The sequence below is a fragment of the Phoca vitulina genome, unplaced genomic scaffold (assembly GCF_004348235.1).
Source record: "Phoca vitulina isolate PV1807 unplaced genomic scaffold, GSC_HSeal_1.0 scaffold6, whole genome shotgun sequence".
Lineage (NCBI taxonomy): Eukaryota > Metazoa > Chordata > Mammalia > Carnivora > Phocidae > Phoca > Phoca vitulina.
The window spans coordinates 59,474,026-59,497,480 of NW_022589709.1; the positions used below are offsets into that span (position 1 = coordinate 59,474,026).

General features: G+C 35.0%; 1 protein-coding gene across 1 annotated transcript in view; it reads right to left on the reverse strand.

The window, feature by feature from the left end:
* The window catches only part of CWC27 (CWC27 spliceosome associated cyclophilin), a 192,489-nt gene that overhangs the window by 93,306 nt on the left and 75,728 nt on the right, over positions 1-23,455 (reverse strand). The window contains exon 11 of the mRNA XM_032404340.1: positions 4,199-4,302. Coding sequence (XP_032260231.1) covers positions 4,199-4,302 — 104 coding nt within the window. The remainder of the gene's footprint in view (positions 1-4,198; positions 4,303-23,455) is intronic.

Here is a 23,455-nt window from a genome sequence, read left to right on the forward strand (position 1 = left end):
ACAAAATGGAACCAGAAATAGCTATATTTTTCTCCTTACAAATTTAAAATTATTTTTATATAGCACTGTAAATTTATTAAAGGTCTTCTCATTATCTAATTTACTTCTTACAAGAACCTTGAGGGGTACACAAAGCATTTTCTACCTGGATTTATAGTAAGAAAATGGAGTCACACAGGCTTAAATAACTTCACTGCTAGTAACTGGACTTAAAAATCTTAATACATTCCTGTTTATTTTTTGAGAAGATATAATACTCTAAAGTATTCTTATAACTTGTAGTGTTACATATAATAAGCACTTAGTATTACTATCAAAATTACTATTAAAAATACCAAAATTAGTATATTTTTAGTCTGTCTATACTAGCAGATGTGGTACATGCATCCAGATGGAAATTCATTTAGCAGATAGGTCTATATTACACAATAGTTTACACACCAAAATATCTAAAAGCCTTTTTTTAAATATAGATTATCTCCTTTTAAGTTTACTGGCAATATTGGCAATATACTATATCTAGATCAATATTGGCAATATACTATATCTAGAAATTTAATTTCTAGATATACTATATAATATTCAAAAGACCAAATCATCCAGAGTTGCGACACTACTCAGATAATTTAGTCTTGGATTAAAATAAAATGTTTTATAAAAGCCAGATATGCAGCCATATAGCCCAATCAAGAAATCTTCCTGAATAGGTTCAGCTGATGTATGAAGTTATAGAGCCAAAGTCAAATAATACTTTCAACTTCTTTCCCTGTGATGATCTTACTATGAAAATGCTTATGAGAACCTTTGGATCTGTTCCCAGAGTTTATACAGTTCTAACCATGGAATATCTTTCAGCTGGGAAGATAGGCTAAGTTCTGACATTCAGGGATGCTTAAAATTCTACTTTGTTTCCAAAATGCTGTGCAGTGAGATGTCTCATGGTGTCATTTTTAATCATGGGGCAAGAAGGAAAACTAGACTTAAAAACTCCATAGAAACATGTGAATTTCAAACATAATGTAGTGTTTACTGAAATTCACAAATCTTTCATAATATACAATTTTCTAGCATCAGCCATACTAGTCAATTTAAAAAGGTAAAGTAAGTTTAGAGGAAATACAATTCCAAGAAAAAGGTAATTCATAATGCATCATAGATAGGGGCTAAAAGCAAATTTTGTTCAGTAGTCTAATAAGATGGTGATATAACAATATTGCTTCTAACAGCACTGTAAAATTATGAGAATCAAAATAAAAAGACTGACTTAGTGCCTAGATCTTGGTTTCTTATTGCCAAATACAATGGAAAACGAGCATTTCTTGGAGAAGTGGTTAATTTCAGGCCTGGAGAGGGGAAAACGCAAGATCAACCTGGAGCATCTTGTGCTTGAAAGTAAAAATGTGCTCAAAGTTGGGAGCAAGTTGCAAAGACACAGGAGCCAACCTGAAGGAACTACTAATGATCAATTCTGGTACTATATGAGCAACAAAATAAATAATGATAGTTTGGGATTATAATACATAGAACAAAATAAATATTCACAAGCCCAAATTGATGTAAATAAGTAAATAAATACATAAAGAGAGAGAGATCTTTCTTATAGAAGAATTCCAAGTAATAAAAGTAGTGGGAATCAGGGAAATAAAGTCACCACTAGAACACCACCGTAAATAACTGTTGCCTATAGGCAAGATCCACCAATGGATACTAAAATTAGTGGGGGGAAGCTTGAAAAGAAACAGGATAGAGGGTGTCGAAGTATTTTTTCCCCATCTACTTAAAAGCTCAAAGGGAAAAAGTAACTTTAGAATGTAGCAGCTCAACAGACACTACTTTAAACTAGTGATCCAGGTAGTATCATGACTAAAAAGACAATAGGTAACTTTATAATGCACTGGGAAGGACATATCATTTCTGTGGCAATCTTGCCAAAAAAAATGCATAACTTTAATCTAATCATGAGAAAACATCAGACAAACTCAAATAAGACATTCTACAAAATATCTAACCAGGACTCTTCAAAGTGTCAAGAACATGAAAGACAAGAAAAGAATGAAGAACTGTCACAGATCAGAGGAGACTAAGAAGAGACATGATGACTAAATGTAATATGGAATTCTGGATGGACAAATAGAACAGAAAAAGGTCGTTAGTGGGAAAACTGGTGAAATTCTAATAAGGTCTGTAGTTAGTCAAGAGTAATGTATCAACATTAATTGCTTGGTTTTAATCATTGTACTATGGTTATGTAAGACCTTAACATTAAAAGTATATGGGAACTCTGTAACTTTTTTGCAGGACTAAAATTATTTAAAAATAAAACAATCAAAAATAAATTAATAAAATGCCCCACTTTTTGTGGAAGCTAATTTTAACTGACATTCAGATTTAAGGAAAATCCAGGTATTTCTAGAAGATATAAGCAACATTAAATTCAGAAAAGTAATTACTAATATAATTCTCTAATTATGGTATAAAAAAGGTTTTAACGTGGCTAATTTTCTCATTAAGAGACTGAAATAAGCTCTAGAAGAATCTTCTCTTTCGTGTTAAGAAATCATTCTAAGATTCAAACCTTTCTTTAATTGCATTTAATATTTCAAAGGCAAATTAATAAGTTAAAACAGCACTTCTTATATCTAATATAAGCCTTAACTGTAGAGCACTATTACAGTAATTATGTATTTCCAATTCTCTCACTCCTAGATCATAAACTACAAAGGCAAGAACCATCCATCTCTTGCCAACTTCATACCTCTGGCCCTGCATGGTTCTTGAGACACGGGCATACTAATAATTATTAGCTCAAAAATGAATTGAAAGTTCAAGGAAAAGCTTTTCTTAGTTGAAAGGAATTACTTTCATATATTTAAAATGCTTTTAATTATAAGGAACAATACTCTGAGAAAATTATGTCTAAACTTAAAAATAAAATAACCCTCACTATACTTCTTTCAAATCTCAGTATTGCCAATATAGCTTGTTTCTCTTCTGGGTTATACTTTACCTACATGACCTAGTCATACATAAGTTTATCCTTTCTTTCAAATTCAGCTTGTAATTTGTGTCATTATAGTGAGTTAATTTTTTAATAGTTTCATTCAAATATATTTCAGTGACTTTGAATTCTTCCTGAAGTACCTGCCTTTATTTACTATAATAGTCAGTTGTGGATATGATGCAAATAATCTAAGAACTATGTCCTTTAGATAGTTATGTGGTATTACTTTTGGTACTTAAAAATCAATACTAATGCCTATGGCCAAAAGCTGTACCAGTGTTCTGTATTAGAATATGTAATCTTGAAGGCTAGATGTGGCATCTTATTCTTTGATATATCTCCAGTAACTGTTACAGAATCTGGTAGATAAAAGTACTTCTTGGTGTCCAAAAAGCAGGAGAATATAGAAGACATATGCATAAAGCAGATTTGTTAAGCCAAATTTAGTACATATTATTAAAGCCAACAATAAAATTTCTGATCATGTTCACTGGATCCACAGTGTAATTTATCATTGTGAAAAGAAAACAGAGGGTTCCAATCTGTTAATTTGGAAATTGGACATTACGTGTTTTATAGATGAAACAGTTTCAAACTAAAGATCATCAGTGAAATAGCTTTTTAAAAGCCCTTTTAGCTTCATAAAAATCATAGTAAAATGAAGAACACATTTAACCTGTATAAATAGCAGGGTATTATTTTGGTTGGATTTTGATCAGCTTTATTAGTATTTTAGATTTTCAGTGTCTTAACATAAACAAAAAAACAAAAACAAGACTTTATATTTCATACTATTCAAACCAATGCACAAATGTTTACAAGGCCCCAAACATAGGGCCTAAATGCTTTTCTTAATGTTTTAAAGGGTATACAATATAAAAAATGAACATTCCATTCTTGTGCACTCCTAGATAGGTGTTATGGTATTTAAGTTTTGTCTGATGTGAAGTCTGTTAGTTTTCATTAAGCTTTTTAGAATAATAGTTATGATCATGTTTGCCTGAATTTACTTCTTAGACAAAATCTTAACTAGAAATTTATTTTATTGGCTAACTATCCAAAGAAAGTATTAAAAAAAAAAAAAAAGCAAAACTCAGGAAGGAAGGAGGAGGGAAAGAGGAGAAAAGGAAGGAAGAGGAGATGGATGGAAGAAGGAAATGTACCAAGTGAAAATAAAAACCTGATAAATATCCTTACCGTCACTTTTCTTTTCTGCTTGTTTTGCTGCATTTTCTGCTTTTTTTTGTTTTGCTGCTAAGAGTTCCCGCTTTAACTGTCTTGCTTCTTTTCTGAGCTCGTCACTGTAAAGCAAAAACAGTTATGTAACTATATAACACACTGAAAGAGAAAACTGCTTAGCAAAAACAGGATTATTGGTTTTCAGGTACACTAAATCTCTAAGAAAAACAAAATAAATAATGTAATACATTTTGTTTCTTACATGTCTATTGTGGTATGGGAACATAGCTAAGGGATATTTTAAGAGCTGCAACTTTTCATAATAGCAATATAACATGAATTACCTATAAAATATACTCCCTTTCAAATATATCAAACAGAATAAATAAGTGATCAATGACCCACTGTTCTCCTTCTAATTCAGCTGTGAATTTAACATTCTAGTTCCAGTTTAATAAATCATGGAGATCCTGAATCAAAACAAAATTTTAAGAGAAATTCTATTCTCTAAACCTGTATATACACAAAAAGATGTAGCTTTAAAACTTGATGAATTCCTGAACTGGCACCAGTAGCTACCATTTATTAAGCAATTACATGCTAGGTGCAGTGCTAAAATGCTTTAAACTGAATTTTTAAAATTCAATTTTTAACTCATATAATACCACAATTTGGCAAATAATTTCCTCTTCTGTGAAACCTAGCAGGCTGCGGTATTCTGATGATTAATACAATCATATATTAAAGGTAAACTGAGATGTAAATACTGACTTCACTACAAGTTGCTATGTGACTAGTTTCTACAAGCCAGTTTTAGGGCAGATTCACATTCATGTGCTTGGTACCCATGACGTGAACAATTAGGGTCACTTGTGACCAGTCAAAACTTTGCATTTCACATCTGTGAATATCAGGCATCCACTCTATTTCAATAAAAGCTAAAATGGATAACAGATACTCAAAGAACATTGTAAATCTGAGTAGGTAACAAGTCTGGAAAAGGTCTAAAAGAAATCCAAGCCAAGCTTTTGTGAAATCTTAAGTCTAAATAGTTCCATACTACGATTCAACCTTTGTGCTTCTTCTTGATCCCCAAATCTTATACTTTGTTTTTTTTTTCCCTTTTAAAACACTGTCCTGTATCAGTTACCAAACTGATAGGTCTTACAATGTGCACAGCTCAGTTCTTTTTACCTTTATCAAACACATATAGCTTTATTTTCTATCTGCTTTGCCTCCAAGATCCTGAATTCTGAAACTTCCCTTTCTGATCAAAATCTACTACCTTTTTAACTTTCTCAGTCTTTCATTCCTATTGAACCTGTGCTCACTTATGTTATAATGAAAGCCAACACCTTTATAGTTCATGATCCATCAGCCCTATTCTTACCCACCTGGCACTCTAACCATTCTAGATGATCCGGTCAGTTATGGGCCCAGCACGCTTCCGCTGCGCTACTCTGCTGATCCGGTCAATTATTTCACTAATATCCCCACCAGCACCTTTAATTTTCTTGATTTGTTTGTCCTTATGAATATATCATAATCACCTAGAAGAATTTGTTCACAACATGCTCCAGGAGACAAACCTCCAGAGAATATTATTTTGTTAGATGTTGAGATGTTGCCTGGGAATTTGCCCTTGTAACAGGTTCCCCAGGTGATTCCAATATGCATTCAGGTTTGGGATCTAGTACATTAGGACTGCCCTATAGCAATTATCTTCTCTTCCTTACAACTCCAAGCACTCCTACTTCACTGATCCTTTCATTCAGCCAACAAACATACTCAAATTTCCCTGGACTCTGCTCCAATCAAGTGATGATTATCTTCATCAGTGGACTCCTTCCCTGAAAGAACAGTTTATGTATAGAGTCTACTTTCTCAACCTTGAACTTCTTAATCTCTTGCAATCTATCCTTCTTATACTCTACTGAAACTGCTTCCGTATCAACCAAATTCAATGGTCTTTTCTTAGGCTGCCTTTTCCTCTTTGGCTTCTCTATCATTCAATGATATTACCCACTCCTTCCTTCTTGAAATTCTATTCTAATCAGACTATGTATCACTTTAGAGTCTTGATTCTCCAATTCTTATTGTCTTAATTACTTGTTCTGTTCTCAGCCTATAACATTTTTCTCATTTCCATATCCTGTACACTGGCATTTTTATCTAATCTCATAACATCAAATATCACTTTTATATATGTTATTTCTAAATCTGGATGTTTTGTCCTGATTTTTTGGTCCTGCATTTCTAACTATCCATTACAAATCTCCATGTACATTAGTGCTGTCCAATAGAATTATAAGGTAAGACGTATATGCAATTTTAAGTTTCTTAGGAACCACATTAAAAAAAAGATAAAAGGAAACAGGTTAAATTAATCTTAAGAACTTATTTTAACTCAGTAATTTAGTATGTCCAAAATATCACTATTTCAACATGCAACCAATATAAAAATATTAATACAATATTTTACATTCTTTTTCGTATTAAATGTTCTAAATCTGGTACAGGACATCTCATTACATTAGTACATTAAACTAGTCACATTTCGAGGTCCCAGATCTAGATGGATAGCGGAGGCTAGATGCTGCATAATTACAAACTATGTTCAAACTTGAAGTCATCTCTTCCCTGCCCAAATCTGTTCCTTTTCTGGAAGTCTCTATGTGATTGTGGAACCATTTTCCTCCTAATGACCAGACTTTAAACTTCCTCTGGGACTGTTCCCCCACCCTTTCACCGAATCACTGTCGAAATATGTCATTTTCTAATCTCTCTCATATATAGCTACTCCTCTTGACTCTCAACATCAATGCCTAGTTTAGGCTCTCACTATGTATTCCTCAGATAAATGTAATTACTTCCTATTTCTTGAAGTTACTTGAGCACAGGGAATAGCAACCACATCTTTGCTCTATCTGCTAAATACCATTATCTTTTTATTATACTATTTTTAAAAAATTTTAATTTGGTAAGTAATTCAGAAATTTAGATGTTTTCTGAATACTAAGGTCTTTGAGGAAAGGACTATTTTGAAAGTTGAATAGGAAATACTGCATGATGACTGAACAAACTAATTATGAGAGTAATTTGAAGTATGCAAAATAGGAGAGGCAATGGCAGTGTATACTGTTGTAGAGGCAGTAAAGCATAATAATCAACAGGATTAACTTCGAATTCAGAAAGTCCTGATTTAAAGGCTAACTCTATCACTTATTATCTGAGCGACCTAAGAACAATTACTTATCTGAGACTCAGTTTCTTCAACTATAAAATGGGGGTAAGATATTTAAAATACTGGGCACCGAATACATGTTCAACAGATGGTAGCTATTATTATTTAGATCATGTTTAAAATAGCACTACAGTTAAGGATTGTTTGTGATGTAGGAATATTTCTTTATTATGTTATTTACTATAAATAAATGTTACGTCTATTACATATGGAGATTAACTCTGTTCATAATTTTTATAAAGGGCAATAAACGCATAATGCCAGCTTCTAAAGATCTATCCTTAAATAGTCAAAGACTTGGATGCACTATTGAAGTAGCCATAATAACATACAAACTAAATAAGGATGAATACAAACTCAAAAAAGACAAAGTGAGACAGAGAAGGGAAGGTCTATAAGATTATTAAAAATTGCTTCATTATACTGGATTTTTCAAATGATTCAGAATTTACAACATTGTCAAAATCTTCCAGACTACTGGAACAACGCTATTTGTTGCTACTTGTGGAATCCATAACTCCTGGAATGAAGTGAAAGTTTTTAAACTAGTCCTTAGGTCACAGTCTAATTTTAGGGTTCCCAATCTTATATTCTCTGGAATATAATCTTATCTACTGGCACTAGAATATATTTAAATGTGTTAAAATGAGAATAAAAATTGTAAGCCTGGAGTACATGTCACCTTATACTGCCAAATTAGGGGCTTGCTTTAGAGTCCAATCAGCATCTTTTTGCCCTCAGAGCCTAGCTTCTGTTTGTATGATAAAAGAAATGACTTCTGGGGTGCCTGGGTGGCTCAGTCAGTTAAGCATCCGATTCTTGATTTTGGCTCAGGTCATGATCTCAGGGTCCTGGGATCGAGCCCCACATCGGGCTCTGTACTCAGTGGAGGGTCTGCTTGAAGATTCTCTCTCTCTCCCTCTTCCTCTGTTCTCCCTCCCACCCCCATTCTCTCCCACTCTCAAAAAAAAGAAAGAAAAGCCTTCTGTAAACTATTAACTCTGAGCTAATTCATTTTTTTCCCTAATAAGTATGTTTCTAGTTTAAATTCATTTGAATTTTAATATGGTTTGTATGATATCACCATTATCCACCAGATAATTCTGCATTGTAATATTTTTTTATCTGGTCCAATGGAAAAAAGCATTTCTTTAAAGAAATCAGCCCAATAAAATATCAACAGCCTAGAAATTATAGTAGCCTTTATATATTTAATAACAGCAAAGAAATTACTAATTTATTCAATAACTTCTGGAGCATCTAATATCTGTACAGTACCATTCTGAGTGATGGCACAGAAGTCAAGGTGAATAAGGAGGGAAAGGAACCTAACTTAGCTAGATTCTTTAAATCAGTCACCTCCCTTACCACTTAATCTTCTCAATAACCTGTGGTATAGGCATTTTACAGATAAGAAGTCTGAGGCTTGTGGAGATTAAATACTTAGCCTGATGTCACACAATCTATCAGTAGCTGATAGAGGTCCAAACTAAAAATGGGATTGTCTGTATTCTTTACATTATAGTACACTAATACCTTGAGAAAATCTCCAAGGAGCCTAAATTCCAAGGAGGGACATAAATCTTGTACATAAATAAATAATAACAGTACATAATAAAAAGTGGAGACCTGCCATGACAAAGAAATGACTGAAGCATTTTACAATTCATAGACGAAAAGATTACAGTAAGCTAAATAAGGGATGGCTTCACAGAGGAGAAATTTGACCTAAGCCCTGAAAGATGAATAGGAATTAACCACCCATGTGGAGATAAAGTGAAGAGGCACCTAAGCAGTGTGTTTAAATCAAAACAGGGAGGCAGGAAAACACAGGGTGAGTGTTAAAACATTATGCTATAGCATAAATATTTATAGGGGTTGGGGCTAGTAACAAAAGATAGAGCTAGGAAGAGAATCTGGGACAGAGTCTAAATGCCAAGCATTTATGAGTGACCAGGTGGGAATATTTTTCTCCAATTTCTCTACAGCTTTGAGCTTTCAATTTTTTTTTTTATACCCAATTTCTCACCTGCTCTTATTGCTTCATTTTACCTACTATCCACCTATTTTAATACCTTACTAGTAACCCATACACTATTTAAATTGCTGTCTTAGAAAAAGTAACTTATGACTTCCTAATAACAAGTTTCAATGGCTTCCTTTTCGATGGTAACTTAGACCTTCATTAGAATCTTTCTTGACCACCTTACCTGCGACCTTTTGCAATCTCAGACATAGTGTCATGCCAGATCTTCTACATTTCTAATATTCTGTCTGTTTCCATTGGGTTCTACTCTTTGACCCCTGCTCCTCAAATTTAGGGGCTTCTCAGTAGCCTAGTCAACCTTCTCCCTTTCTCTTTAGATTTCATCCACATTCAGGACTTCAATTCCATCTATCTTGATGCACTCAATGTATAAAATCAAGACTGTTAGCCTGATGCTCTTTATATATTTCCACTTTCAAGCTTAAATCACATTTCTAAATGCCAGATGGTTACTTCTATTAGATAGTCCACAAGTGCATCAAATTTACCATTTAAAAGTCAGACTGATCACTTTGGCTTCTCAAAAAAATCACTTTATTTCTGTCTTTCCTATTTTTGACCACCAGAATGCTGGTTGTCAGGCCCACCTTCTACTATTACTCCCTTACTTTTTATAGCTGATTAGTGGTCACATCCTTCCTTCACGAAGTCTCTTCCTTTCTGTAGTCAGTGACAGCTGTTCGGATTTTCACAACTGCACTATCACACCAGCCCACCCACCTGGCCTGTGTGCCTCCGGTTTGGCCTTTCTTCCATTCATTTAGCATACTTACGCCATACCCTGTAATTCTACTCCCCTAATGTTCATAACTCCCCAAATCCTACTCAAGTGTGCACTACTTTGTTTCCCAAGCATCTGAGTCCCTCCTGTTAGCTACCTTCAAACTACTTTTTCAACCTAATCTCTCACATATCCTCTACAGTTACTCTAAATTTTAGCCAAAACATACCAGTCATATGTTGGTGAACTTTCAGCTTCAGTACACATATCCCCTTGTTCATGCTATTTCCATTTTACCTAAAATGATCTTTCCTCCCTATTTCCATCTACTAAAATTTCCCTCAGCTTTCAGTACATTATAGAGAAAGTGGCACCTGAGCACAGCATTGGGGCAAGGTTGCCAACCTCACTGAGCCTTAGGTTTCTCATCTATAAACTGTGGCTGTATTCAGCATGTGTATTATAACAAGGCTGATGCAAAGATTGAGAATGAGTCAGAGTAAGAGCACTATCAGGGTTTCTTAGTGACAAATATACTACAATAAATTCATGACTTAAATTACACAAGCAATTTAAATAATTAAAACTTTAAATAAAAATTAATCATTTTAGTAAAAATTGATGGTAAAATGATACTAAGTGTTACACTATTAAAAGCATCTACTCTAATGTCATTGATGGGTTGTTTTTTCTTTTTAAATCTAATGTCCATTTCAAAGATTAAACAAAACATTTTGGTAAAAACAGAGACATGTTTGTCAGAAGACCTAGACCCAACATCATGATATGGCCACAAGCAATTAATCCTCCTTCCTTGCCTCAGTTTTACCATCACTCAAGTACATTCTGAGCAAGGTCAGAATCATTCTATTTCAACTTCTTTGTATTAAGGATCTTAAAACCCAGTATTGAAGGAAATGGTGAGATGCCAAATATAGTCATTTCATCTTAGATACAAAAAAGTGAAGTGTGAAGATAGTAAGAGATTTTTTTCAATATTGCCCAAGCCAAGAATGGAATTGTAAACATGATAGAGGCTCCTGATTCTTTATGTGGCTTCTCACTTAGTTTGCTAACTACTCACTGAGTGAACAGTACATTTAGAGTTGAATACCTTATTTTTTTTTAAGATTTTATTTATTTATTTGACAGAGAGCTATAGCGAGAGAGGGAACACAAGCAGCGGGAGTGGGAGAGGGAGAAGCAGGCTTCCCGCTGAGCAGGGAGCCCGATGCGGGGCTCGATCCCAGGACCCTGGGATCACGACCTGAGCCGAAGGCAGACGCTTAACGACTGAGCCACCCAGGCGCCCCTGAATACCTTATTTTTAAGCTGAACTTTTTTTTATACAACAGAAGACATTATGAATAAGTGACTACACGGGAAAGTTTTTATAACTATAGTGTGTGTGCATTTTTATCAGACTGTATTACTTTATAGTAGTAGTTGAAAATCTTGCAATGTTTTAAATTGTGCAGCTTTTCAACTTGAGACTGAGGATTTAAAATGGCAACAATTATCTTGCATAATTTTCAGTCAGTTTTTATTTTTTCCCAGATGCTTTTTTAAAAGAAGATTTTATTTATTTCAGAGAGAGAGAGAGAGCCCGCACAAGTGAGGGGAGGTGCAAAGGGAGAGGGAGAGAGAATCTCAGGCAGACTCCCTGCTGAGTGCGGAGCCTGATGGTGGGGCTCGGTCTCACAATTCTGAGATCATGACCTGAGCCAAAACCAAGAGTAGGATGCTCAGTCAACTGAGCCACCCAGGCGCCCTCCCAGGTGCTTTTCTCTTTTTCTTGTTTCCAGGAATGTGCCTTAGAAAAATTTTGAGTTCTATCTGTTCTTTTTTCTTATGGCATGAGAAATATCATCTTAATGTTAGGGTGATGAACTCAAACACTGACCTTTTCTAACATTCACCTTCAAAAAAAAAAAAGATCTGACTGGTTGACATGCCTTTTTTTTTTTTTTTAAAGATTTTATTTATTTATTTGAGAGAGAGCACAGAGGGAGAAGGAGACTCCTGCTGAGCAGTGAGCCTGATGTGGGGCTCGATCCCAAGACCCTGAGATCATGACCTGAGCCGAAAGGAGACGCTTAACCAACTGAACCACTCAGGCACCCCATGTTTGACTTTTCAAAAGAACTCTAATCTATGAAAATGAAGTGGACAATAAATGAATTTGTTTAGAGACCTTATTAAGCAGGCTGACAGCTAAACATATGTCCATTACAGATCATTGTTTCTGGGACCATAGATGTAGTACTTGCAGTTAGCTTAAGCCTGCTATTTCCCAACATCTGATAAGAATTCATAACACATGGAAATGATTGCAAAGCAAACAGTACACCCTTCATGGTTTTCAGTCTGCTGCTTTAATCACAAAGATACTGAATCTGTTTGTAATGAAACAACAGCTTGGCTGTTGATGAAATCATAAAATAGCCATAATAATAGCCTATCAGAACCATTAAAACTATAGATGTATGGTACAATTTTTAGGCTTATGGTATCATCAGCTGAAGTGGGAAATGGAGGTTTACCATGGGCATCAGAAGGTATCATAATATGTTGTAGTTTATACATGAATTGTGAAAATACATACACATATCCAGGAAATATCTAACCAAATTAAATCAGGGAAACCCACTGTACGTTTAAAGCTCTGCTTTACCTATTACTCGCAGTCTGGCCTTAGATAATTAGGTTAAATCTAAGTCTTGGTTTCTGCATCTTGAGATGTGAAAAATACTAAGGTTGTAAGAAATGAATACAACACAATTCCATGGAAATTGCTTAGCATACTTAACATGATGCTCAAAATATGTACTCAACATTAGTTTGCTTCTATTATCATTAGTTTTTCTCAACCACACCACAAACACTATTTCTGTTTTTACTATTTACAGAATCAGTTACTGACCAACTAAGATCTCAGGCTAACTAAAGATTAAAACGGCAAATTCTTTCATTTTTCTCATGAATACATAGATTTCAAAAGCTTACTGATAAATTTTTGTATTTGATTCACTGCTTGGATTAAATACCACATGCAATGAAAATGAAAAATACAACCGTTTAAAACAACTAAAAATTACAAAATTCCCATATCCTAATTCTGGTCACTAAGCACTTGGAACTGAACTGCTTATATTCTTCCATTATAATCTAGTTGAGAAGGTAAAGAACAAACAAGTCAACAAAGAAAAGTACATATACTTACAAATTCTATGAGGAAGGCTAAAGGAGAACCTACATTATTTTTAGTCTACGTGATCTTAAAAAGCATCTATCAAAAGATAAGGTTTAATTTGAGAGATAATGCTCTACATGTCCTTTACAATCTATTACACCAATATGTAGGAATAGAAAGACTGTAATTTGGAAAGATGGAGGAGTCTAAATGCACCTACATACAGCCTTTAGAAAAATCTTACTCATTTCATATGAAAGATCACATTTATTTCTAAATAAAAAGTTTAGACATCTGATGTAGATTGCCATTAATTTTGTAAGATTTCTTTCAAATCTTATAAAGTTTTATTCTTTTCTAAAACAGACTAAACAGTGAATCCTGCACAAAATCATAAAATGTCCATAACAGTAGGTAATATTGCTATTCTGTCTAAACACCAAGTAAGAAGTGCAGAATCAAACATGTTATTTTACAGCAAGACCTTGGCTTAGCTAATATTTCACACAAGTGGAGTAAATTTGTTGTGGCAGAAATTCGGTCTTTAGCCATATGTCTATTCCACAATCCAACTTTACAAATGATATTAACTCAATATGAAAAACATGAGATTTCCATTTCCAGTAAGGCAACATATGAGGAAACCTGAAATTCTCTTGCAATCAAACACCTAGGAGAGCTGAATAAAGTACATTTTTAAAAAATATAATGAATGTATAACTTAGCTCTTTAAATACATAGCTTACCTTGCTAAAAACCTAAGGGTTGAAAAACAAGAAGAGGACTGAGAACCAGAGCAAGAAGCATTGCAACTGTTACTGGGATACTCTGAGTTAAGTGGTCTCAGTAACCTAGGATTGTGGGCTTTAACATGGGGTTTTAGTCTTGAGGATCAAAGTAGTACTCCTACACATAAATCTAAAGATTCTCTACTCATAGGAAAGATGAGAATAAACACATATACTAAAAAAACACAGGAAGACTACAAAGAAGATTGTCTCAGGTCCATGCAGGCTCTCAACCTAATGAATATTTTCAGGATATCTAAGGAGTATTTTTAATTAAAACCACCAGTGACCTATTATACTCTATTGTGCCTGTTGGAACAAAAGGCAAATTATCTCTGAAGGAAGAAATCTTCAGTCAGATTTCAAAGGACTCTGAAGAGTTCTTAAAAAAAAAAAAAAAAAAAGCTCCCAATAAAAAGATTTCATAATATACAAGGAAACAAGACATTGTGAGAATCAGAGGACTAACAAGTAATAATAGAAACTGACCCTCAAAACTTTAGACTGCAAAAATAAAACAAGTATATTTATTATATGGAGATAATAAAAAATTGAATACAAAATCTACATCAATAATTGGAAGAATCAAAACAACTTTCAAAAGGGACAAATAGAATAGCTAAACTCAATGAACTACTGAATAGCTGAAAAAAAGGGATTGAGTGAATTAGATATATCTGAAAACACACATAACACAGGATGCAAAACAGAAAAAAAATCAACAACTGTAGAGAGTTAAAAGAAATGGAAGACAGAATGAGAAAGTCCATTACAAGTAGAACTGCAGAAAGAGAAAACAGAAACGGGAATTGAGACAATAATGTCTGGGAATTTTCCAAAATTGCTGAAAAATATTAGTCTTAGATTCAGGAAGCTCAATGAATTCAAGCAAGATAAATAAAAAGAAAATCCAAATGTAGACATATCATAGTCAAAAGGCAGAACACCACAAACTGATCTTAAAACAACCAGCATATGGGCACCTGACTGGCTCAGTCAGTTAAGCATCCCACTCTTGGTTTCGGCTCAGGTCATGATCTCATGGGTCCTGGAAATCAGCCCTGTGTCAGGCTACACACTTGGCAGGGAGTCTGCTGGAAGATTCTCTCCCTCTGTCTCCCCTCTCCACCCCCCCCCCCCCCCCGCCCTGCATATGCTCACTCTCTCTCTCTCTCCCTCAAATAAAGTAAATGGATAAATCTTGAAAAAAAGAAAAAAAAAACAAGGATAAATCACTTAAAATTAAATTCACCTTTTTCTTGCACAGAGCAAGTAGCTGGACATATTGTGAGAATAAAGTAGTCATGGACTTATGCAACATAAAATGATGTCTTTCATTATTGTCATGAAAGCAAAGAACTAATAATGCCTGGATGCTTAAACAAAAATGATTATGGTCCTAACTAGCCTAACTATTTCAAGAATGCAAAATAATTGGTCAAAGTTAAGCTTGGGATATATTTCTACTAACGTACTATAGAGTAGGTTCTTACCCATTTTCTGGCCTCTAATGCTGCCTTGAGTATAAAGCAGAAGACAAGCCAATTACAGGTGTAAGATAAATGGGTGGGTCCAGGTGGTAGAAGGAGTACTAGCAGCAGCAAGAATATAAAAGACCGAAGGGGATTTAGCTGATAGCACAATCTGAGTCAACACCATGATGTGACTGTCCGAAAGAGTGTGTATGATTATAGGTCTCATTAAAAGAAGTAGGGGTTTCCCAATATGCACATTACATCTTTTGCAATTGTTCCACAGTCCTTGGATATTCTGCTCTATTTTGTTCTTTGTTGCCCTAGCTTTTTGGTTTTCAAAGATTCTATTGATATATATCCTCTAGCTCAGAGATTCTTTCCTCTGTGTCCAGTCTACTAATAAGCCCATTCAAAGGTAGTCTTCACTTCTCTTACAGTGTTTTTGATCTGTAGGATTTCTTTTTGGTTCCTTCTCATCTTTCCTCATCATTTTAGTCTTCATCTCTCTGCTTACATTGCCTGTCTGTCCTTTCATGTGGTCTACTTTATCCAGTAGAGTTGTCAGCATAGTAATGATGGTTGTTTCAAGTTCCCGGTCTGAGAATTCCAACATCCTTGCCATATCTGGCGCTGATGCTTGCTCCATCTCTTCAAATTGTGTCTTTTGCCTTTTGGTGTGGCTTGTAATTTTTTCCTGGTAGCCATTCATGATGTACTAGGTAAAAGGAACTGCTGTAAATAGGCCTTTAGTAATGTGGTGGTGAGGTGTGGGAGAGGATGCCCTATAGCCCTAGGATTAGGTATTAGTCTTTTAGTGATCCTATGCCTCTGGACTAGACTTCACAAGTGTTTCTCAGGTTTGTTTGTTTGTTTTTAAAGATTTTATTTATTTATTTGACAGAGGGTGAGAGAGGGAACACAAGCAGGGGGAGTGGGAGAGGGAGAAGCAGGCTTCCCACGGAGCAGGGAGCCCGATGTGGGGCTCGATCCCAGGACCCTGGGATCATGACCTGAGCCGAAGGCAGACGCTTAACGACTGAGCCACCCAGGAGCCCCTCTCAGGTTTGTTTTTGTTTTTGTTTTTTTTTGTCCCCCATTAGGTGGGGCAGGATGGCTACAGTGGACTGGAGTTTATATTTTCCTTCTCCCACATGAAAGGCTAGAGGAAACTGGAGTTGGGTGTTTCACTTCTGCCATAAGGAGGGCTAGAGCTAGAGGAAGTTGGCTATTTCCCTTCCCCCAGGTAAGTTAGGCTCTGATAATTCCCCAACAGGTTAGGCTCTAGTTAACTAGTTTTCCCTAAAGGCAAGCAAGAAGAAGACCATATTCTGTTATATTTCAAAATGATTCCTTTTACCCTTCCTCTGGAGGAGGCACTAGGGGATTTTTCTGTTATATTTACTATAAGAACCTAGTTGAACTCTCAGAGGTAAATCTCACAATGTTATGGGGAGGCCTCCCTATGACTGTGTCACCCTGGAGTTTTTAACTCTCAGATCTGTCCACACAGAGCCTCCAGCAATTCATCAACTGTAGTTCAGGTTTCTCATCCAGCACTGTTCTTTTTTTTTTTTTTTTTTAAAGATTTTATTTATTTATTTGAGAGAGAGAGAATGAGAGACAGAGAGCAGGAGAGGGAGGAGGGTCAGAGGGAGAAGCAGACTCCCCGCTGAGCAGGGAGCCCGATGTGGGACTCGATCCCGGGACTCCAGGACCATGACCTGAGCCGAAGGCAGTCACTTAACCAACTGAGCCACCCAGGCGCCGTCCAGCACTATTCTTATGGCAGTTTCTCCTTGTGCTCAGGTGAGCTACAACTCCCTGTGGTCACCTGTCTTTCCTTCCAATATTGGAGGAAGAAGTGTGCCCTCTTTCCTCACATCTGGTAGTGATCCAAGAAGAGGAAAAAGGCAAGGTTAAATAATTTTATTAAAAAAGAATATATTTTTATTTTACTTGAATTTAACATAAAAATACTAAATGGAAAACTAAAAAAATTTCTAAATTTTATATAAATGTTTCTTTGTGTCAAGAGATTTCTTAAGAAATTCTTCCATTTTATGAAAAAATGTTATAAAAATATTAGGAGAATGGAGTTTTTTTTTTTTTTTTAATGACATTTTAGGCTGTACTGATTCACTTCCTGCCCTAAAGGTTGAGGAAATTAGTATACTTCATATTTTTTCCATTTTTCCCTTCCTCCATTTTCCAATTTGGGTTAGTTATATTATTGTTTTTACATTGTCAATGTTCATAGCATTTATATGTAGAATTTTCACAGTTGTATAGTCTTAGTTTTATATGTAAATGGATTTATTATTCACCACCATCTCTTTTTCTCCTAGTCCTGAGTTTAAGAGATGTCTGGAATAATATTCACTTTCTGTTAATAATAGTTATTTCTGGATGTAGGTGTGTTGTTGTTTCAGGTTTCCTATTTTCTTCTTGCTCTGATATGCTCCCTTAATTTTTTATGAGTAGGAATCATTTTTACAAAAAAACTAAAGTCATTTAGAAAAAAAATTTAATGAGCTACATTTATCGCAGTATCTAACACTGTGATTCAATATATAGTACAGTCTAAATAAGTATAGGCATAAACTGAGGGAGAAATGGTATCAGAATACTAATCCTGGGAACCATCAGAGAGATGTGTGGAGGCTAGGGAAGAGAACTTTTATGAGAAGACATTTCAAACATAACACAGAGAATAAAAACCACTAAGAACATTGCAACAGATAAAATAATGTATACCAAAAAATTATGAGGTAATTTTTGTGAAGGTCATACTTAGTGGAAAATAAGCATTATGTAAATTATTTATTAAAGATTCCCCATTTCCCACAGTACTCTTGCTTTGCTAAGTTTGTTTTACTTACATCAAAATGACTTCAATATTATGTAAAAGTATGAAAATGTGAACAAATGATTTTAAGTAGAATACATGGTATGGATTAAATAAGGAAAGAAAGTGAGGCAGAAATTTTTTCTGGCATTCAGCTAGACTTTCATCAGCATGGATTAGAATGATATAAACCGGCTTCTAGAGGATCATAAGGTTTTATACAGTGTTTCTTTCACAAATGGAGTTGCAAATGGGTGGTCCTTTTAAATCACTGAAACTTTTCCCATTTTAAGTTTAAGGACTGTTAGTCCTGCCGTTGTTATCTAATGCATGTAGAGACACTGAGGTCCCTCCTTCACCTGCAAGACCCTTTTATGTGGCTCCTGGACCAGTTGTAATAAGGACAAAAAGTACATCATAAGCTTCCATTCTGCTCAAGAATGAGTCACACTATTTATTATAGGTATATAAAATCAAGTCTAATCCAAGTGTAGCCTTTCTGATAGTAACTAAAAGATGGTGGTGGTGATGATGATGATATTATATCTTATTTTTTAATTTTAATTTCAGACTCTCTTCTCACTGGGTGGGTGGGAGTTCCCAAGTTCCCCAAGAAGTACTTTGCTTGCTTTTTCAAGACAGATGAGCCATTAGATAAATGGTGCTCTTACTTACCTGACTTTGAAGATTACTGTTCCTAACTGCCTAGTTTAATGAGCAAGCTTAGACTCTGAGTACAGATGCCTTCCCAAATCAAGTTCACTGCATCCTTTTGACCATGGGACTCTGATTTGGCTTGCCATCAAGTCAGTCTCCAACTAGAGTCAGGGTAACTTTTTCAAGCTCAATTTGACCTCATTGATTCCTTGCTACAGCACCCCTTGATGCTTAAAGTACATACTTGTTGACTTTACCACAAGGTTCTTCATGGTCTCAGCTATGCTTTAGTCTCTAGCTCTGTCTCTGGTGCCTCACCCCTTGCAGGCATTCCACACATTCTAAAACCCCATTAGTTCTTAGAATGTATCATAATCTTTGACACCTACTCCTCGTGGCCTACAACACTCCTCTCTTTCACTTCCCTTCTACTTAGAGCTCACATTTATCCTTCAAATCTCAGCTTCCATGTCACTTTCTCTGCAGAGACTTCTGAACTCCAATATGGGTACACAAGCTCCCTATGTTTATCCTTACTGTCACACTGATAATACCATATTTTAACTGCCTGTTACTTCTTTGTAATATCCACTAGTCCAATAAAACCAAGTCATTTTACTTTTATAACCCAAATAACTAGCACAGAATCTGACACATAAGCAGTATTCAGCGCTCAGTAAATATGTCAAATAGTACACTAACACTAAAAAAATAATTCGTTTTTCTTAAGCACTGGCAAAATATATCAATGCTAAGTGTGGGAACACTTTAAGTCAGCAGTTCTAGGCATGCATCGTAAGGCGCCGAAAGTGCTGAAGCACCTGAACAGATGCAAACTGTGCTGGCTGTTCATTACAACCCTGTTTACAATGTGAAATGTCTATTTAAAATAATTAGACTACATAATACAGATTATATAATAAAGACAAAGTATTATTTAATTTATATAGAATTGTACGTTTATGAATGTGTGCATGCCTACACACAAAAACAAAAATAGGGGCGCCTGGCTGACTCATTAAGAAGAGCCATGTGACTCTTGATCTCGGGGTCATGAATTTGAGCCCCACATTGGGTGTAGAGATAACTTAAATAAATAAACTTAAAAAAAAAAAAAAGATTTGAAAGGTTTACCAAAATGAAGACAATGATTAGTTCTGTAGAGTGCAATGCCACGTGACAACGATTTTATAAACTCTAAATTTTGATTATAAAGATTAACCTATTTCTGTTTAGAAAAAGAAAAGTTTCTTTTTTTAGGGGGAATATTTCAAATGATTTCCTCTGAATATTAGTGGGAGGTATTATGATCCATTGTTCCTTTTGTACTCTTCTTTAAAAAAAAAAAAAAAATTAAAACCAAGAAGTTAAACTTAATCAATTAAAAAATACTCGGACATCCAGGAAACCTAATGCATGATTTTTACTGATTTTTGATTTCTACAATGGTCTCACTGCCTAATCTTAAATATTTTGAGTATTTTAGTGGCGTATAGTAAGTCAAGCACAGGAGATAGGGTGTGGCATATCTGAATGCTTACACAATGTTTAGATTTATCTATTTGCAAGACAAACGAAATTTGACATAAGGAATACTCCAATTTGTGCTAATAAGTCTATTACTACAATGACAGTATTGAGTCTTTAAACAAACGTTTTTTAAGATCCCCTTCACGATTTAATTATCCATTACTATGGATAAATAAACTCGCTTTATGAATTTGATGAAACTACAAGCCCAGGTCACTACAAAAACATTCTGTTCAAATTTGATCGCACCTCTCACAACTAAACATTTGGAACCTACCTGATATTGCTTCTGTTCCATGGCTCTAAGCCACTAAGGGTGTTTTGGAGAAGGAATATAAACTTTCACATTTTTTTTTAAAGCTTCTTTTCTATCCTAAGGGCCATGGGGCAAGAGATTGGGGGAAGAAGTACGGAAACAAGACAGGGTAGAAGAGGAAAGGTTTTACAGTTTTTCAGCAGTAAACAATAATGCTTCAAATTGAGGGAGAGAGAAAAAAATAACTAATTTTCTTTCCTTTATAGCTGCATAAACCACACAGTGCAGTATAAGAATATTGTGGATACAACAGGCACTAAACCACAGCAGGGGCCATCCGTTTGTGCTTCCTGACTTTTCTAAAAACTTTCACCAGCATTGTGGCTAAAGATGTGCTCTAAATTAAGCTACTCATTTTCTACTTCTAGAACTCTGTCTGGCATTTAGCTGAAAACAAGTTGCATCCTCAGAGGCTTTAGTGATGGGATGCAAAAACGGACTCATCCCTAGGGTACTGCTGCAGAAAAGGCCAGTTTTTCTTTTCTGTGAGTCTGTGTAGGACTTAACCTTTCTGTGGGTTTCCTACTCTGTTACCACCTGGCAGACGAACAGGACCAAAAATTTTGCCTGAACTGTGCTAGACCAGCCCTTCAAGAAAATAAGGACAAGATATGAGCCAGGAAAAGCACTTTGGAAACTACTTGCACCTAATAAAAACATTTTTAATCTAGCTAATGTGAAATTTAAACTAGTTCAATCCAAATGGAAAAGATGCTTTATTTATATTTATGTGAGTTCTTAATTTAGGCTTGATTCATGCTTCATGAATAAAAGCTACCATTTTATAGAATAAGAGGCACATTTGGCTGTGCATCCCTTTGCTTTTCACTAAACCAATATGAGATATGTGGCAAGATTCAATATTTGTCCTTAATTTTATCAATAAGCTAAAATTTTCCTTTATTTTTTATTTAAAAATTATAATCAACAAAGTAATATGATTAGAATTTCACATGGTTACTTTTATCTTTTTTCTCTAGTCCCAAAATGTTCCAAGTATTGTGCCAATAAAATAAGCACATCCATGCCTACTATCTCATTTAGTCCCCAGCCAAGTGAACAAGTCCAACTAAGGGCCCAGATAGAGTAGAGCAAAATGAACCACCCTCTTCATACCCTGTCTGAATTCCTGATCCACACAGTTACAAGTTTCTTGTTTCTTGTCACTAAGGTGTTTTTTTTTTTAAATTTAAATTCAATTAATCAAAATATAATACATCATTAGTTTTTGATGTAATGTTCAATTATTCATCAGTTGTGTATAATACCAAGTGCTCATCACATCACATGCCCTCCTTAATGCCCATCACCCAGTTACCCCATCCCTCCCACCTACCTCTCTTTGTTTCCCAGAGTCAAGAGTCTCTCATGGTTTGTCTCCCTCTCTGATTTCTTCCCATTCAGTTTTCTCTCCTTTTCCCTATGATCCTCTGCACTATTCCTTATATTCCACATATGAGTGAAACCATATGATAATTGTCTTTCTCTGATTGACTTATTTCACTTAGCATAATACCCTCCAGTTCTATCCATGTCGATGTAAATTCATCCTTTCTGATGGCTGAGTAATATTCCATTGGTCACTAAGTTTTGGCATGGTTTTATACAGCAACAGATAATTGAAACAGGACTACACTATGATATGTAGTCATTTATATATTAGTAATCTACCAAGAGGACTCATAAGTAAGAAACTAATGCTATCTTTTGAAGAAATTCACTATTATCAGTCATTTCAAATGGTGTCCACAGAGTTGGGTCAAAGTATTTTGAGTTAAGAGGCAATACAAGTGTTTACATTACAACAGTTTGAAAGTATACTGTTATATATGTAAAATACACATTCAAAAAATCTCTGGGAAATTTTAAGCCAGAAAGATTGATGCTGTTATATTAACAACATTAAAAACCAAAGCATCCCCGTGAGATCCAGAGACAGGTACCCATCATAAAACAGAATAACCAAAGATAAAAACTGAAAACCTAGCCTGAAAATCTGGAGGCTGGGCTAGCACCTCAGACATCTCTCACACAATGATGGTGCTTTTAAATCACATGCAGGGCAGTTCATGGGGTGGTGTAGGCACTCATCCCAACATCCTGGGCAAACAAAAGCTCTGTTTAGACAGATGTAGATTTGTGATGCTTTATTTTCTATAGATGTTAATGACTTTTGCATTGTATTCATGTTGAAGGTTTAAATTATCTTAAAATCTAGTATCAGATATTTTAATAATATCTGAATTCATTTAAATATCAACACATGAATAAAACTGTCAAATTGTGATCATCTCTTGAGGGTAGGAATGTAATGGTAGCTTAAGTATGGCATAGCAGTTTAAATGCATTGTTATCTGAAATGAGACTACCTGAGTTGAAAGTTTGCTCTGATTTTTTTGTTTGTTTGTTTTTTTGGCTTTCCACCATGGCTCCTCAAAAATGTGCCTAATAATACCAAC